This window comes from Pistacia vera, unplaced genomic scaffold, assembly GCF_008641045.1.
Source record: "Pistacia vera cultivar Batoury unplaced genomic scaffold, PisVer_v2 Contig160, whole genome shotgun sequence".
Lineage (NCBI taxonomy): Eukaryota > Viridiplantae > Streptophyta > Magnoliopsida > Sapindales > Anacardiaceae > Pistacia > Pistacia vera.
The window spans coordinates 219,185-238,023 of NW_022195685.1; the positions used below are offsets into that span (position 1 = coordinate 219,185).

The window sequence follows — 18,839 nt, forward strand, 5'->3', positions numbered from 1 at the left end:
TTTATAGAGTCCATTATGCAGAAATCCTTGCAGCAGAATCTCCTGAGAATTCTTATCTTTAATAACACAATCACTAGCTGAAAATTCTACTAATACATTGTTATCTTTAGTGATCTTTGAAATGCTAAGAAGATTCTTTGTAATATGAGGCACACAAAGAATATTTTTAAGATGTACAGATTTGTTCCTTGATGTAGATGGTATAAAAATCAAACCTGCGTATGATATAGGTAAATTCTGTCCATTCCCTACTTGTAGCTTCTCTAAGCCAAAGTAATCAGTTTTGAATGACAAATTATGTGGATTAGTTGTAACAAAATGAGTAGCCCTTGAGTGAATATACCAATCAGAGTCTACAACAGTAACTGGTGCAGCAAGATCAGGCTATTGAGAAAGCTGTTGAAAATTGTCCCAAGTTAGAAAACTGTTTGAATTGTTGGGATACTGCATTTAGTTCTTGAGATGAATTTAACTGAATCAATTGCTAATTCACTCCAGCACTATTCTTATACGAACTATAACTCCAACCTGACAATCTAGTTTGAATGTTTCCACTTTGTTGTGAAGGGCAGAGCATTTGAAGGTTTCCACAATATGTAGGACCATGCCAAGTTTCATAGTTTGGATTTCCTTGAAAGTTAAAGTTTGAAGCAAAAAAATACGCTTGTGCTCTTGACTAGTTATCTTGTGGCAAGATTCTAGTATCATTTGTTTTATAATTGCCATGATTCTGTCTTCCCTGAAAAGAGGTGTCGAATCTGTGGTAGCATTGCAAAGTTACATGCCTAGATTTATCACATAACTAACTCTCTTCTTGGCTTAAAAAAATTTCGGCCTTTACCCCTACCTTTGCTAAAACTTGGATTAAAATTGTAATCAAAATTGTTTTTGAAGTTAGGATTAAAATTGGATCTATGGTTTGGGGATAGTATGACTTTGTAACTGGAAAGTTCTGAAAAGTTGTTTGAGTGTTTGGCTGGTTAATGGTGGGAGCAAAAGCTTGATTTGTTGGTGTTTGTTTTGTTGATAGAAAGGCAAAAGCTTAATGAAATCCTATATATGTAGATTTTGTCTTTACAATCGATTTCATGTTTGTGTAATAGAAACTGTGCCTTTGCAAAGAATTTCACTACTTCTTGAAGTCAATTTGCTACTACAGCATCAAACTCAGACCCTGGGCCATCTAAAACATATAGCAACAATTCTTCATCACTAATTTACTTCACTAGCAGTAAAAACTGCAAATTCTTTCATCTTTAGAATGTATTCATTTATACTCAAGTTCTCTGTTGGTAGATTGAAATAGATTTTTAGATGTAAAATTTTGGCCTTTGAGTCAGTGAAAAAGTGCATCTCCAACTACGCCAAATATCATAAGCAATATCACACCTAGCAATATGACGAAACATTGTTTTCTGATATTGATGAAATTAGCCAGCTCACAAGAATTGATCTATCTTTTTCCATATTATATTCGACTTCAACTAATTAATTTCTTGACTATTTTGACAGTGACTAGTTTTAAAGAAGTCTAACACTTAGTTACCGTTTGTTACTTCAACTAATGGCTGAATTTAACTTTGAGTGTAGCTTGCTGATAAGAGCTTGAAAGAATATATTTGTTAGTGATTTAATTGGTTTATTGTAGAAAAATGTGTTTAATTGTGGAATTTGAATTAATTATTTCATAATACCTTTTACGGGATCACGGATGTATTTTGAGTATTTTCAGGTTCAAACCAATATGTGAAGGAAAAGAATGAGTGTCGATGGAATTCATGAGAGTAGAACAACAGTAACGAATCGGAGTTGAAACGAGAAAGTTTGTAGAGCATCGAAACATACAACGTAAATCTGGAAATCCTTAAAATGAACATGCTTTGATGTTTTGATCATAACTTGAGCTGTGGTAATCAAATTCGACGATTCTTGTGGCTTTGGAAAGTTATTTCAAGAGCTACAAGTTTGTGTTGATGATTTTACCAAATTCTGAAGTTAACAGACTCTGAGACGAAAGAACGATCGCTGCAGCGACGTTTCTCATCGCCGCACGATGGTCACGGGCCTGTTTGGGTTATTGCATTTTCCTAATCCAATTTGAGTGGGTTAAGGATTTTAATTCTTTTCCTAAGTAACCTGAAAACCCTAGTACTATAAATAAGGGCCTTAGTAGTTTTAAGAGAGATTTGAAGGAGGAGAAATGACGGCTCTACTTTGGAGTCGGAATTCTTGCGATTCTCGTTCACAAATTAGATAAGTTTTTCTATTTTATTTCTTGAACTCAGTTATTAAATACAATGGTTGTTTTTATTACTGTAATTATGAACTAAATCTCCTTTCTAGGGCTAGATGTACCCCAATTTATGATATGTGTGATTTAATTTATTGTTAATTCTTATTGAGCATTTAATTCTAAGTTTTTATTGTGCAATGCTTCAATTCTTAAGGATCCGAGAGTTGAATGATATCATGGGTTGGTTGAGATCGAGAGATGAAACCTGATTTGTCTAAGGTAATAAAACCATAGATTGATTGAACGCTAGAGTTAGGTTACTGCGATCTGTGAGGCTCTGGTAAATTCTATAGAACTTAATGATCTCTTAACTCCTAATTCACTTAGAGATATTTTGGGTTGTTGCTTAAGGGTAATTCGCTAATTGTTCGAGAAAAGTTAGTGAATATCAAGGAATTTGGCCTTTAGAATAAGCTTAATTAGTTACAATAATTGTCATGCATAGGATTAAATTGGTGTGAAATATTGCCCTAGGTTTAGTCATATAATTTGTTTACCATAGTATTAATAAATTCTGCCTTTGTTTAATTTTTAGTTTGTTATCTTTTCATTAAATTCATTATTAAAATTTTGTTTCATCAAATAGCATAAAATAGACTAGTTTGTACTTGGTAGTAGTTCTCTTGGGATTCGACACTCGTTTACTCGAGCTTTATTACTTGAGCGTTTCACACACCTGCGAATAACTTGTCAAGTTTTTTGGCGCCATTGCCGGAGAATTATTTTTTTACCAATATCAACACGAATATTTAGTGTGCTAATTTGACTTGTTTATTTTTGCTCAGAAATTAATTTTAATTTGTTTTGTTTGTTTCTTTTAGTTAGATCTTGAGAGCTTACGTTCAAAAGGTGGTGGTGTCTTAATCCCTTGACCCTAAAATCGAGAACAATCTGACAATTAAGAAAAGTGATGGCAAGCAACAACTATATGTGCCTTCGGAATGGAATTTTTCAAGGAGAGTGCAGAGTTCATGAATTAGATTTAGATAGTTACACTGCTTTGGCCGCTCAAGTTTCAACTATTCAACAACATTGGGTGCTGCACTCAAAGTTAATGCTATCAAGTCTCCTACTTCAGTTTGTGAATAGAGATTGCCAAGAGGAAGTCTGTTTGCACAACCCGAACACTTCAATTACGTAACACTTCCAAAGGCAAGGGATCGATATTCAACAATATAACGCCAACATGGCAGAATCATCCTGAAGCAACAACAACGATCTTACGCCACCTCGTGGTTATCAAGCTCAAGAGAAGAAATCATTTTGGAAGATGTGCTTACCAAATTCATTAAAGAGACGAGCAGAGGTTTGAGAAACTGACATCTTTGTCCAAAATCAATCAGCCTTTATTAGGAACTTTACTCAAATTGGGCAGATTATAACATTTAGCGGGAAAATTCAAGGGGTTTTGCCAAGTGATACAGAGAAAAATCCCAAGGAACAAGTGCATGCAATCACTTTGAGGAGTGGACGAATGTTAGAGAATTCAAAGGTGAAAAACCGAGGCAAGAACAAGACCTGGAAGCTGAGCAAAAGACGATCGCCGCAGCTATGATACCGGTCGCTGTAGCGATCACGAGAATGTGAAAACTCGTCAGAAACATGGACTATCGCTGCGGTGATGATACTGTGGTCGTGGCGAGCGTGATCTTGCTCACAATTCGTCAGAAATTTCAACTAATCCCGCCGCGGTGATGAATCTTGTGGCCGTGGCGAGCGTGCATCTGAGCAGAAACTCCTTCAAGTCAGGCAACCCTTCATACCCACAACGGTTGAAAAATCAGAAGCTCGATAAGCAATTTGGTAAGTTTATTGACATGTTTCGAAGTTTACATTAATATCCCTTTTGTTGATATGCTAGAACAGATCCGAAGTATGCAAAATTTTTGAAAGAGATCCTCACGCACAGAGAAAATTCAAGGAACACGAGAAAGTTATGCTCACAGAGGTGCAGCGTGTTGATTCAAAAGAAACTACCACCTAAACTACGAGATCGGGGAGTTTTACTATCCCTTGTATTATTGGTAGTTGTTATTTTAATAAAGTGTTAGGTGATTTAGGCGCAGTATTAACTTAATGTCGTTCTCCATCTACAAGAAGCTTGGATTAGGAGAGCCAACCACCGTGTCTCTCCAATAGCTTATCGATCAATACATATCCTAGGGGGGTGGTAGAAGACGTCTTAATTAGGTAGACAACTGATTTTCCAATAGATTTCATAGTGTTAGACATGGAGGAAGATCGGGATGCTTTTAATCCTAGGACGACCTTTTCAGCAATGGGTAGAGCATTGATAGATGTTCATCAAGGGAAACTAATCTTAAGGGTGAAGATGAGCAGTAGAGTTTAATGTGTTTTGATGCTAAGAAGCGTCCATCCGACTTTGACACATGCTTGGAGATTAGTATCCTTGATAACATGGTGAATAAAAAATTAGAAGAAACTACCCTAATTCACCCCTAGAGAATTGTTTAGTCAACTCTGGGACTATGGAGGCTGACTTTGAGATGGTAGATGAACAACGATTAAAGCCCTATGTGAATGGTGAAATTAAGGATACAAGGGCTTGGATTCTCCTAATGATCCGAATTGAAGAAAACGAAAAGTCAAGCTTACGACTTTAACAAAGCGCTTCTGGGAGGCAACCCAAGTTTTTTTTTTTTTTAATTTTTTTTTCTTTATGATTGTGTGTTATTTTTGCAGGTGTTAATTTTCAAGTACGTTTAATTTTTTTTTTTTCATTTTTTGTTTGTGAAATAATTTTGATGTTGTGTTTGTTTCTCTAATTCATAACTTTAACACGTGATGTGTGTTTCCGTGGGTGCACCGTAAGTTCTTTTTTTGACAAAATTAAAAGGCGACAATGGAATGAAACGAGTTGTGATCGAATTGTCACGTATTCGCACTTCACTATTGCAAAAGGGGTTAACTTTTCTTTTTCTCTATTTCCTTTTGTTTACATTTGTACATTGGGGACATGTTGATTTAAGGTTGGGGGTAAGAATTCCACCTTTGTGCAAATTATAGACATTGGATTTAGGGAGCATATTTTTTCTTTTATAGTTTTTTTTTTTTTTTTTTTCCTCTTTTTTCCTCTTGGATTAATTTATATGTCTATGATAGGAATATGATTGCAATAATATGTAACAGTAGAGGATATTAATTTTTGCCTTTAATTATGGATGATTGTGAATATTAATGACATTTAGTTGAGACCCTAGCGGTTTGTGGATTGAAAGTGGTTAAGTTTACTTACTTGAGACGTTTTATGTGGAATATTTCATGGACATTTTGCGCTTCAACAAACTCTAGAACTTATTTGATAACCACTTGAGGCGAAATCCTAGAGTTCACATCACTTAGGAAATGATTTAGCTCTTTTTAAACCGATTGAGCCTTCAAGCCGCCCCATTTTATTGTCATCACTAGTTAACCCTTTGAGCCTTTTAAACACAATTTAACCTTCTTTTTCTTTCTTTGAACTTAATTTTTACCTACCTTGATTATGAGCCTAAAAACACAATCCTACCCATTTTATCCTTAAGAGACTTAATTGTTATTCAAGCTTAGTACGACTATACGAGTATTGGTGAGGAAGTGTAGTTTTGCCACAACCCAAGTTTATGCGAAGAAATTGGTTGGGGTTGTGGAGTGCTTGTAAGATCAGTGGGGCTAGTAGTTTTTTCTACTTTCTTCTTATTATTGTGTAAAAAAATTAAAAAAAATAAAAAAAGAGAAGAAAGAAAAGTGGGCATTGAAAAGCATTGTAAAGATTTGGAATTATACAAATGGGTTTATATTACTGTTGAAAAACAGCTCGTAAAGGTTGGGAAGCTACTAGTGAAAAGGAAGTGCTTTTGTATGATAGTAATAAGAATGAATGAAAATTAAGTCTCTTAATTTGATTTTGGTTAATTTCCCTTTTCGTTCCTTCGTGAACTCATACCCTACCTAACATTCAACCTTTACAAAACTATTGATCCAAGGTAATGTGAAATTCTACATTAGTGGAGAGTAGTTTGAAAAGTGAGCCTATGGAGTTTGATTCCATGATTCAACTATAAGTCATAACCCGAATACTGAGATCAAAATTTTGTTCATGAATGTTATGCAAAACCATCCGGGTTTGTATACTAATGGTTTGTGGTTGTATGAATGTTTTAGGGTTGATAACGAAAATGGAATTGACATTTGCATTGCCTGTGAGTTTAGGCAATTTTTAATTATTCTATTTGTTTTTGTGTATATGCTATTTTTGAGACACCTTTATGAATTGATCCAAGAATTTTTGTTAGTTTTAGTTCTTTTTTGTTTATTTTTATTTTTGGAATTTATGATTAGTTTAGTATAGTGTTTGTGGGTATCATCGCTGGAAACCTCACGAGACTACAACCGTCCAACTGGGCCACCTAGGGTTTTAAAGGCTTGTTGCATACGCTAAATGCAATCGTGTCAATCTAAACAAGTGATTTAGGATAGTTTAGATATAGGTTTTCATTGGTTGTTTTATTTTCAAGCTTAGGAACTTATTTTATCGCTTAGTTTGCTAGGGACTAGCGAAAAGCTGGTTGGCGGTTGTGATAAGAGCTTGAAAGTATATATTTTGTTAGTGATTTAATTGGATTATTTGTGAAAAAATGTATTTAAATTGTGGAATTTGAATGAATTATTTCATAAATACCTTTTACGGGATCACGAGTGTATTTTGAGTATTTTCAGGTTCAAACCAATATGTGAAGGAAAAAGAATGATGTGGATGGAATTCATGAGGAGTAGGAACAAACGGTGCAAGAATCAGAGTTGAAACGAGAAAGTTGCGACGCATCGAAACTACAACGTAAAATCTGGAAATCCTTTAAAATGAACATGCTTTGATGTTTTGATCATAACTTGAGCTGTGGTAATCGGAATTCGACGATTCTTGTGGCTTTGGAAAGCTTATTCAAAGAGCTGCAAAGTTTGTGTTGATGACTTTACCAAATTCTAAAGTTCACGGACTCTAGGAACAGAAAGAACGATCACCGCAGTGACCAATTCTCATCGCCACAGCGATGGGTCACGGGCCTGTTTGGGTTATTGCATTTTCCTAATCCGAATTTGAGTGGGTTAAGGATTTTAATTCTTTTCCTAAGTAACCTGAAAACTCTAGTACTATAAATAAGGGCCTTCAAGTAGTTTTAAGAGAGATTTGAAGGAGGAGAAAAGACGGCTACTACTTTGGAGATCGGAATTCTTGCGATTCTCGTTCACAAATTAGAGAAGTGTTTCTATTTTTATTTCTTGAACTCATGTTATTAAATACAATGGTTGTTTTTATTACTGTAATTATGAACTAAATCTCTTTTCTAGGGCTAAAGATGTACCCCAATTTATGAATATGTGTTGATTTAATTTGTTGTTAATTCTTATTGAGCATTTAATTCTAAGTTTTATTATTGTGCATAATGCTTTCAATTCTTAAGGACCCAAGAGTTGAATGATATCATGGGTTGGGTTGAGATCGAGAGATGAAACCTGATTTGTCTAAGGTAATAAAACCATAGATTGAGTGAACGCTAGAGATAGGTTACCGCGATCTATGAGGCTCTGGTAAATTCTATAGAACTTAATGATCTCTTAACTTCTAAATTCAACTTAGAGATATTTTGAGTTGTTGCTTAAGGGTTAATTCGCTAATTGTTCGAGAAAAAGTTAGTGGAATATCAATGAATTTGGCTTTTAGAATAAGCTTAATTAGGTTAGTAATAATTGTCAATACATAGGATTAAATTAGTGTAAAATCTGTACCCTAAATTTAGTCATATTGATTTTATACACTTACGAATAGCCTGTCACTTACACATTTCCTTAACGGTTATTAATTTAATTTACTACAAAAGTAACTACCAAATTGCTAATATTCTAACTAGGCCCCTTAAATATCTGGCATTTCAGAGGTTCGGGAAGCTTCTTGGTGTTTGTACTTCAGATGATTCGATTTGAGGAATTGTGCTTTGAAGTTTGACTCTTATTAAACTGAATGTTATGTCTGGAACATTAGTTTAAGGGAGAGACTATTGAATAAATTAGTGATTTGTAGTTTATCAATCTGTGTAGTCATAGTCTTTAGGATTCTAGTTAATTGGTTTCAAGAACGAGATGTTGTGGTAGACATGTATTTGATCTACATAAGTAGCTTACTTTTAGGAGATATTAGGTAGTGGAGCAAGTGATCAATAACTTACTCCTTGCATCTTGATTTTGGACATTGTATACTGTATAGTGCCTATTTTTATACAATTATACATTGTGTATTAGCTTATTGAAAGATTGTTTGTTCCATGAATAAATATGCAGTGTGTGTATTGTCTTTTTAAAGTCTTTGTGTTGTCCTTTCAAGGCCTCGAGTAAATTCCTTTTACAAATAAAATCACTTGTTAATTAATATCATCCACATATTTTCTTGTCCCTTAGGGCATCTCCAACCCACGCCAAAATGGTGCAAAAAACACCAAATTGGCGTGGGTTGGTACTCCAACCCACGTCAAACACTGCGTTATTTTGACACAGTGCTATAGTATTGCGCCAAATTTGGCGTAACACTGTAGCACTGCGCCAAAATGGCGCAGCGCTGTAACACAAATAAAAAACATATATTTTTTTTTTTTAATTTTGGTTTTTTGGTTTTTTTTTAATTTTGTTAAGTTAATTTGGGTATTAAATTTTACACCAAAAATCACACTAAATTTGAGTATTTGTATTTAATTTAATTTGATTATTATTTATAATAATGATATAATTTAAAAAATGATGAAAAATTAAAAATAGAACTTTATTCAATGCAAATATTAAACTACAATAACTCAAAATAAAAATTAACACTAATTTAAAAACACTAAAATTAAAAGAAANGAGCAAGTGATCAATAACTTACTCCTTGCATCTTGATTTTGGACATTGTATACTGTATAGTGCCTATTTTTATACAATTATACATTGTGTATTAGCTTATTGAAAGATTGTTTGTTCCATGAATAAATATGCAGTGTGTGTATTGTCTTTTTAAAGTCTTTGTGTTGTCCTTTCAAAGCCTCGAGTACATTCCTTTTACAAATAAAATCACTTGTTAATTAATATCATCCACATATTTTCTTGTCCCTTATCAAATAGGCTTAATCGTTTATTAATAGCAACGAGGGGGAGAGGGAAATTTTTTATATTTATAGGGTTTCATTCATTTTCTAAAAGCTTAGGGGAGGCCTTTGAAACAGCCGAAAAAATATTTCTACGCCGGTCAATATTTCGTTGTATATAAATTCAATAATATTAACCTCACAAACATCTCTTATTAATACCTCTCACTAATCCTATGCGATAATTTATAATTAATTTAATTAGATATGATCTATTATTAGATAAATGAAATCCATATAAACTGATTAATTACAAACCAATATGTGACATTTACGAAAGAAAGTTGGTAAAAAATGTTTGTGAATGTCATATTAAGCGGATAAATTTTATCTATCATTGGAATTCAAACGACGTGTAATTAAGTCTTCAAGTGGGACCCTTATTCATCTGGTGGATCGTGCGGTTCCTTTTCTTTCTTCTTTTTCAAAAGTAATCACAAATTAGAATAGTCAAAGATGTAGATTGGTGTGGTCCCCCTGTTCAAAGAAATCTGACGACGCTCATATTAGCTCAAATGCGTACAGAATTCTATTAGATTACAAACTCTTACGTCACTCAACCAGAAACGTCCATGGTGACGTCACCCACACATGAAACTTACTAGAAGAAAAAAGTGTTGCCTCTACGTTTGCCCTTCAATCTTCCGAAAATTGCTTTACTACCCCCGTGACATTTTTTTTTTATTATTCTTCTTATAATTGCTAATACAAATAAATTTCATACCAAAAAAAAAAAAAAAAAAAATCCTAATCAACCAATCGCTAATAGAAGTTTAGACTTCAAAGAAATTATTGCAAAATTCAATTGTGGAAACTAAGAAAAATAAACTATTTCTGAGTGATCGAGTGATTTGATAGAGATTCTTAGGTGCATTATTCAATAAATTCTGAGTTCAAGTTTCTCCTCAAATCCAACTGATAATTTCAGAGTCTCAGAAACCAGTTGATTGGCCCAAACATCTTCGATCATTAAAAATAAAATAAACCTAAGAGAAATGAAGATCAGTTCATGTATGTACTTTTTTATTTCCTCTTCACATCATAACGGAATCACTGCTTGTTGTAAAAATGTTTTATCAATTTAAGCATAAAACGATTTTGGGAGTCAAAGGCACGTCAACTTCTTGTAATTTTCCATTGAAGTAATGGTTAGAAAATTATTGGCTTACTTTTCTTTATACAATGAATTTGTACATGAGAAATTTTAGAGAACTGTTGACTTGACCTTGGCCCTTTTCATCTATTGACACGGTAACACGTTGATTCCTCTACGACAATCGTGTTGGAAGGTTGGCCCTTCTAATATGTTAAGCACAAACAATAATTATTACATTACATACCGGAATTGAGGGGAGTCGAAAAAGAAAAAGAAAAAACACCCAACGCAATATCGGTTGGAATCCTAAATATGATACTACCACTATAAATAATTGTACCAATTCACGTCTTTTTATCTTGTTTAAGGAAAATTATCTATTGATGTATTTTTATTGGGTATTGGATTTGGATCCGTTAGAACTTATAGGGTTCAAACTTAATTAAAGCATTTTAGTAGTCAGATTATAAGAAAACAAAAAGGATTTATACAGTAATAAGGAGCAAAATGAAAACAGTGTAAATCGAAAAAAAAACGAAACTGTGAGAGAGCAATAGAAGTATTGATGCGTGATTTTGACACTAACTAATCGCCACGTGCGTAACGTTGGTTGACCAAGAGACATACGTGAGTATGGATAAAGTGCGTAATAAATGTAGTAGTGAGAGCTTTTTAAAGTGGTTCGGATGCTAAAGTAGCAAGTCCTACGTCCACTGATAATTATATTAACATTGTGGGTCAGGTCGTAACAGCGGACTGACTTACAAATGATTAGTAAAAAGTAAATGCAAAGATACAAGAGAGAGAGAGATAGCTAATTCAGAGTGTAAAATGGCCGAATCCCCTCAATGAAGGGGTCTTCTCCTTTTTATAGTGAGATGAGTGCAAGTAATCATCATTAAATCTGTGGGTTGGTGTGAATGTCAGGACGAAATTCGGCTTTATGTCACATTACCCACCTTCCAAACTGATTTCACGCGATTTGGAGCAGGGAATGGACACGTGGGATCTCCACAGTGTCTGGCAGGTCTGGCACGCGCTTACCGTTCTGACAGGAGCAGGTCACACTCCATCACGTGATTTCCCACGTCAGCCCTTGATTTCCCAAGCATAACAGAAGTCCCCTAGTTTTTAAGGTTTGAGGATCGAACCTTGGAAACTAAGCCATGCCGCGATTGGAGGTTTTCTGGAAGTTCTGACAATTCCGACCTAAATGAAAGAAGCTCGGGATAGAACCTTTTGCGAACACGACCTTACACGAACCACGTCCAACGACCTGACAGCTATCGCTCAAGCGACCTGACGGCCCTCGCCCAAGCGACCTGACTTCACCAGGTGTTCCTTACCGTACCTTAGGGATGGAGGTTTAATGAAGCAGTTTCTGCGTTGACAGGCACTCTGCTCATGTTAAGCGTCTGCCAGGCGCATTAAATGCGTTGTGTGCTGACGTGCCATTGCTTTGACAGAGCATTAATTGCATGACACGCTCGAAACGACAACTCTTATCACAGCATTAAATGCGATGTGGGGCGCAATTAATGCGCAGAGAGAGAAAGGAGTCGTTTTGATTCCGAGGGGTGGTAAACGCCGGTTCATAGCCCATATAAAAGCCCAAATTTCTCAGACGATGCCACTAGAATCTCTTTTGCCTCGAGCGAAAAATCTTTGCAAACCGGAAGCTTTTCTTTTCCGATTGGCATCTCTTTGATACCCGAAGCAAGAACCGTCCACGGTCACGTGCCCCAAAAGGTAAGGTTTTTTTCTTTTTTTTTTTTTTTTTTTTGCTTTCATGGTTTGGTGGTGCAATGGCGTTGGGTCTTCTGATGTTTCATCAGAGACATGACGCTGGAGTAGGGTTCGAGCCGTAAATGGCGGCTCGAGTCACTGTTAGGGTTTAGGGAATTTGTTCCATGCCGCTGTACAGGGCAACGTATGATGGCTAAAATGACCTTCTGTCTGTCGCTGTTGCAGACTGCAGAATGGAACCCTCAGCGTCCAGATCCAAGGAAGGAGTCGACTCGTCTTCGCTGGATGTTCCCACGGACGCATCCCTTGAGGTCTTCTCGGTTCTCACCCGAGAGGAGTTCAAGAGGGTAAAGAGACAGTTCGACGTCCGCGCGGAGGTGTTCCTCCACGCCACCTGGTCGTCGCGGCATCCTTTGATGGCTTAGCTGCGATCTCCAAAGAGATCTTCAAGGGTGGAGGGATGATTCCTTTCCACCCTTTTATTAGGTCAGTCTTGGATCACTTCGGGATTGCACCAATACAGTTAACGCCAAACGCGTACGTCATCGCTGTTACGATGTACATCGCGTTCCGCGAGAGCGGCTTGGGCGAGCTAACAGCGGTGGAGCTCGGCTGTGCGTATTTCCTCAAAAGGAGTAAAGACAAGGACTCATATTACTTGTCCCGGCGACCTACCATTGCCGCAGGGATACATAGCTATCCCAGCAACGCGGGGGCCTATGAGACGAAGTTTTTCTTTTTCTGTTGCGACGGCTATTGCCGCTTTCAGGATCCAAGTAGGTTCCTCTTCGCTAGATTCATTAACTTCGCGTTTCTTTTTCAAACGACCTGCATTCTTTTGTAGTTAACAAGTCGACCAGCCTGAACCTGCTCACCGACCCGGACAGGATCGTGTCTTTTGGGGTTCTCCCCGAAGAAAGCCGAGACGCGAAGAAGCTTGTGACCACAGCGAACTTGCGGAAGTACGGTTTTTTCAGCAATAACGCGTCTTTAGAGTCCCCAGAGTGTAAGTTGGGCCGACTGATTCCTTTCTGGTCATAGAATAATTTTTGTTTAGTTACTAACGTACTTGCATGCAGCGACCATGCCTCAGAAAGAGTCCGAGCAGCCCCGGCGAGCACCATTTAACTTCCCTCGATCGAGGAGGGCCAAGGCGACCAAAGCTGCTCGCCCCATAGCGGCACAACCGGTATGAACTGTCGCGCCTTCCGAGCCCCATCCTGAGGAAGAAATGACCAGGATAGAACAGGTCGCTCATCCATCGCCTGCTCGCTCGAGGCGGAAGACAATGGCTCAACGGTCGAAGAAGAGGAAGCAGATTCAAGTCGACGAGTTAGAGACCGAATCTGAGGCTGATCAACCCCTAAGGTCGCGACTGGACGCCAGAAGGAGGTCGAGCAAGGAACCCGCAGATGAGACGGTTGCTGCCGATAAGGCGAAGGACACACCAGTGCTGGACGCGCTGGGGAACATACCCGAATACCTACAGCCGGTAGTCTACTCTCTACTTGAGTGTGGACTATCGGAATCATACGATGAGTTCATCGATTCGAGCGATGTTGACCTGATGACCACGTCGGTTCAGCATCTAAGCAAGGTGAACGAACTGTTCTTGAAGAGTTTGTCCACCATTTTCATTCTAACTCATTTCTTGTTCGCAGGCTCTGCTCGCCATGAGAATGTCCCCGGAGAAGGCTCGGCTGGGAGCCGCGAAGGGGGAAAATGATCTGAAAGAGGAGATTGCGAAGCTCAAACAGAGCCTGGAGGACGTCGAAGTGGAAAGAGCATTGTCCGCTGAGGCAGCGAACAGATACTTGAACCAAAAGACGGTCACTATGTGTACAGTGGACTTCCAAAAGACGGAGCTTGAGCAACGCGTGAAGGAAGTTAAGGAGCTTCAGAGGACAACCACTAGACTCTCCAAGGAGGTCGGAAAGAAGGACCAGGAGCTCCAAACGACCTTAATGCGGGCTCAGAGAGCAGAACAAGAAACGGAGGCCTCCGAAAAGAGAAGGTAGCTCTTAAGGCCGAGCTCCAGGAGAGTCAAGGAAAGGTTGCTTCCTTGACCGAAGAAATGCGAAACCAATCGGAGGAGGTCGAGGATAAGGCCGTCGACTGGGCGATCCGGTCCATCTATGCCCTGCGACCAAAGAACCCAAATCTGGATATGTCCGACCTCCTGGAGGAGTGGCAAGAAGCCTTACAGACTTTGGTGATGGAAGATGATAGAGCAGCGGCCGCCCGAGGATCCGACCAAGCAGAGGGTTCGGGTTCTGCCTCGAAGAAACCCCCGACCGACCAGGCCTAGTGCGATGAGGCCGACCCAATAGGAGTCAATAGGGTCAACAGTTTTTTTTGTACATAAATGAAATACATTTTGTTTTCAATTGCTGTTCACTTAATCATACATGAGTGCAGTTTACAATTCAGTTTATTTACATAGGCAATATTACATGCGAACTGTGACAAGCGAACAAAATAATATTTTACAAGGAAAAAGGAAACTTTAACAAAATCAAAAGCTAATTTACGATGACAGCTGAGTTCGGGATTACTGATAGTATGGCCGGAAGTGCTCGGCATTCCAAGCTCGGGGTACTTTGGAACCATTCAGCCTTTTGAGATGGTAAGTCCCTTGTCTGATCACCTTGTCGACCCGGTACGGACCTTCCCAATTCGGTCCAAGTACCCTCGCATTCGGCTCACTGGTTCTGAGGAGAACTTCTTTTAGCATAAGGTCACCGACCTGAAAGTCTCTTCGCTTGACCTTTGAATCGAAGAACCTCTTTGCGCGTTCCTGGTAGACTGCAATCCTTAGCGAAGCTTTGCTGCGGTGTTCTTCAACAAGATCCAAACTCGCTCTCATAAGTGCTTCATTTTCAACCTCATCGTACAAGTCCCTCCGAAGAGAACCAGTTCCTACCTCCACAGGAATCATTGCTTCGCAACCATAGGCTAGCGAAAATGGCGTTTCTGAGGTGGAAGTTCTCGAAGTTGTCCTATATGCCCATAGGACTTTGGGGAGATCGTCGGCCCAATTTCCCTTGGCTGCCCCAAGTTTGGCCTTTAGAGTGTGCTTGATGGTCTTGTTGACAGCTTCAAGTTGGCTATTTGCTTGCAGTCTTGCGACTGAGGCAAATTTTTTATGGATGCCCAGCTCGTCGTAGAATTGCTTGAACTCCTCGTTGTCGAATTGCTTTCCATTATCCGAGATAAGGGTGTAAGGAATTCCGTAGCGGCACACTATATTCTTGAAAATGAAGTCTTTCAGCTTTCTGGTCGTGATCGCGGCCAACAGTTCAGCTTCCACCCATTTTGTGAAATAGTCTACCGTGACCATGGCATACTTGACTCCCCCTTTTTCGAATGGTGTCGATCCCCCACATTGAAAATGGCCAGGGGCTAGTCATCGTTATCAGCTCGTGAGAGGGGGCTCGCGGAATGTTCGCGAACCGCTGACACTTGTCACATCTTTTGACAAAATTGCGGGTATCTTCTTGGATCCGGGGCCAATAATACCCTTGACGAACAACCTTGTTCGCGAGAGATCGTGCGGCGGTGTGATTACTGCAGATCCCTTCATGAATTTCCCTCATGATATAATCTGCCTCTTCACTAGTCACACATCGGAGGAGAGGGGCACTGAATCCTTGCCTGTCCAGCTGGTCTCCGACGAGAGAGTAATGAGCAGATCTTGTTCGCAGAACCCGTACCTCGACCTCGCCGTCGGGCAAGATCACATCCTTGAGATACTAGTAAATGGGCGTCATCCAGGAATCTGATTAAGTTACATTCATGGCCTGTTCGGTCGGGCTGATGCTCGGGGCCTCGATAAACCGAACAGGAATGCTATCAGGTGCCTTTGAGTCCAACGATGAGGCTATCTTTTCCAAGGCATCTGCTACAGAGTTGCTATCTCTGGGGATCTGGGTGATCGTGAAGTGCTTGAACGGCTTGAGCGCGGCCTTAGCTTCTTTCGAATAATGGATCATGTTTTCTTCCTTGGCTTGGTATTCTCCTAGAATTTGGTTGACAACTAGCATAGAGTCGCTGTGGACGCTGATCGCGGTTATGCCCATTTCTCCGGCCAACTGTAATCCAGCTAGCAGAGCTTCACACTCAGCTTCATTGTTGGTCACCTTGAATCCGAACCGCATGATGCCGTGAATGCGAGCCCCTTCGGGACTCAAGAGGAGGAGACCTGCTCCTGCCTTTTTCCTGGTCGATGACCCGTCAACATAGAGGCTCCAGGTCGATAGGTTCTGAATGGTCTCTTGGATGGCTTCGCTGGGCTGTTGCTCTGACTCATTCGGGAGATAAGAGAATTCTAAAATGAAGTCAGCAACAGCTTGCCCTTTGATGGTCGACCTGGGCTTGTACTTTAGGTCGAACTGGCTTAATTCCATGGCCCATTTGAGCAGTTTACCCGAGGCTTCTGGCTTCTGGAGGACCTGCTTGAGGGGGTAATTAGTCATTACGTGGATCGTATGAGCGTGGAAGTAAGGTCGCAGCTTTCTGGATGTGATCAGCAGGGCATAGGCTAATCGTTCCATTTCTGGATACCGCATCTCAACATCCGACAGGTGCTTGCTCGAGTAGTAAACATGCCATTGAACTTTTTCCTCGTCTCGAACTAGGGCTGCACTGACCGCGAACTGAGAGACGGACAGGTACAGAGGCAAGATCTCTTGCGGAAGAGGCTTGAAGAGGAGAGGTGGCTTCCCGATACGTTCTTTTATACTTTGGAATGCCTGTTCGCATTCCGGAGTCCATTCGAATTTCTTATTGGCCTTTAGAACATTGAAAAACGGCAAGCAGCGATCTGTTAACCTCGATATGAAACGACTAAGTGCCGCTATTCGTCCGTTAAGACTCATGACCTATTTTTTGCTGGTCAGGCTTTCCATATCGAGGAGAGCTTGAATTTTTTCAGGGTTGACTTCTATTCCCTACTGGTTAACCATGTACCCTAAGAACTTACCCGAGGATACCCCAAACGAATACTTGAGCGGGTTCAGTTTCATTCTGTACAGCCAGAGGATATCAAAGATCTCTGTGAGATGTTCTACGTGATCTGAAGCGACATGGGATTTGACCAGCATGTCATCTACGTAGACCTCTATTGACTTGCCAATCTGGTCGGAGAACATCCGGTTAACCAGCCGTTGGTAGGTCACACTAGCGTTCTTGAGGCCGAAGGGCATGACCTTATAGCAATACAGTCCTCGATCTTTAATGAAAGATGTGTGCTCTTCGTCTGGCCCATACATCAGAATCTGATTATACCCAGAGTATGCGTCCATGAAACTTAGCAGCTCGTGCCCCGAGGTGGCATCCACAAGTTGGTCAATCATTGGCAGGGGGAAGCTGTCTTTAGGGCAAGCTTTGTTGAGGTTGCTGAAGTCGACGCAGGTTCGCCACTTGCCATTGGGCTTCTTTACCAGAACCGGGTTGGCAACCCAGGTCGGGTATAGTGCCTCTCGGATGGATCCGTTATTGAGGAGGTTGTCTACCTCTAGCTTTAGGGCTAAGTACCGCTCTGGATCCATCGCTCTTTATTTCTAGAGAACTGGTTTGGCTTCACTATCGATATTTAATGCATGGCAAATGACATCCAGGTTGATCCCGACCATATCTGTGCGCGACCATGCGAACACATCGATGATTTGTCTGAGGAAGCCTGTCAGTTCGGTAGCGAGCTGGGGATTGAGATTTTTACCGACTCTTAACACCTTGCTCGGCTCTTTCTGGTCGACCAGCACTTCAGTCAGGTCCTCAACTGGCCCACTGGAAGGGCAGTCTTGAATGCGAGGGTCTAGGTTGTCCTCGGCCGGACTAGGTCGTGGATCGATCCTACTGATCGCCATGGCCTGCCTGTGAATGCCGCGCAAGGTGCCCTTTCCTTTGTATGCCATCTGGACCGCTTTTACATAGCATTCGTGCGATGCGCACTGAGACCTGCTGACTTCCCTGATCCCCGTCGGGGTGGGGAACTTCATCTTCAAATGGTAAATTGAGGTGACCGCCTTGAACTGTCTTAGCAGAGGTCGCCCAAGGATCCCATTGAAGGTTGATTGGCAGTCTACCACTAAGAACTCAATTACCTTGGTCACTTTGTCAAAATCGCCCAGCGTGACTGGGAGTGAGATTGTTCCCTTAGGGAGTAGATGGTCTCCCATGAATCCATACAGCGAGAACGAGGCAGGCTTTAGGTCGGCCTCGTCCAGATTCATCCTTTCAAAAGTGGATGCGAACAGGATGTTCATAGCACTTCTGTTATCCACTAACATTCTCTGGGTGTTATAGCGCCTTATCAGGGGAGTGATTACAAGGGCATCGTCGTGGGGATGATGCAACCTGGCCACATCCTGTTCGGAGAAGGAGATTTCCACCTCCCTGCGAACCTTTTGTGGTCACTGCTCCGCACTCATCACTCTAATGGGGTCGTGATGTGCTTCGTGAGCATACCTTTCGAGGGCACCTCACGAATTTCCAGCAAAGTGCGGTCCCCCAAAAATCAAGTTGAGACTGA

At 40.1% G+C, this 18,839-nt stretch overlaps 1 protein-coding gene across 1 annotated transcript in view; it reads left to right on the plus strand.

Moving 5' to 3' along the window:
• Positions 1–12,732, plus strand: part of LOC116125078 (uncharacterized mitochondrial protein AtMg00810-like) — a 29,583-nt gene extending 16,851 nt beyond the window's left edge. The window contains exon 3 of the mRNA XM_031410808.1: positions 12,533–12,732. Coding sequence (XP_031266668.1) covers positions 12,533–12,732 — 200 coding nt within the window. The remainder of the gene's footprint in view (positions 1–12,532) is intronic.
• The last annotated feature ends 6,107 nt before the right edge of the window (positions 12,733–18,839 follow it).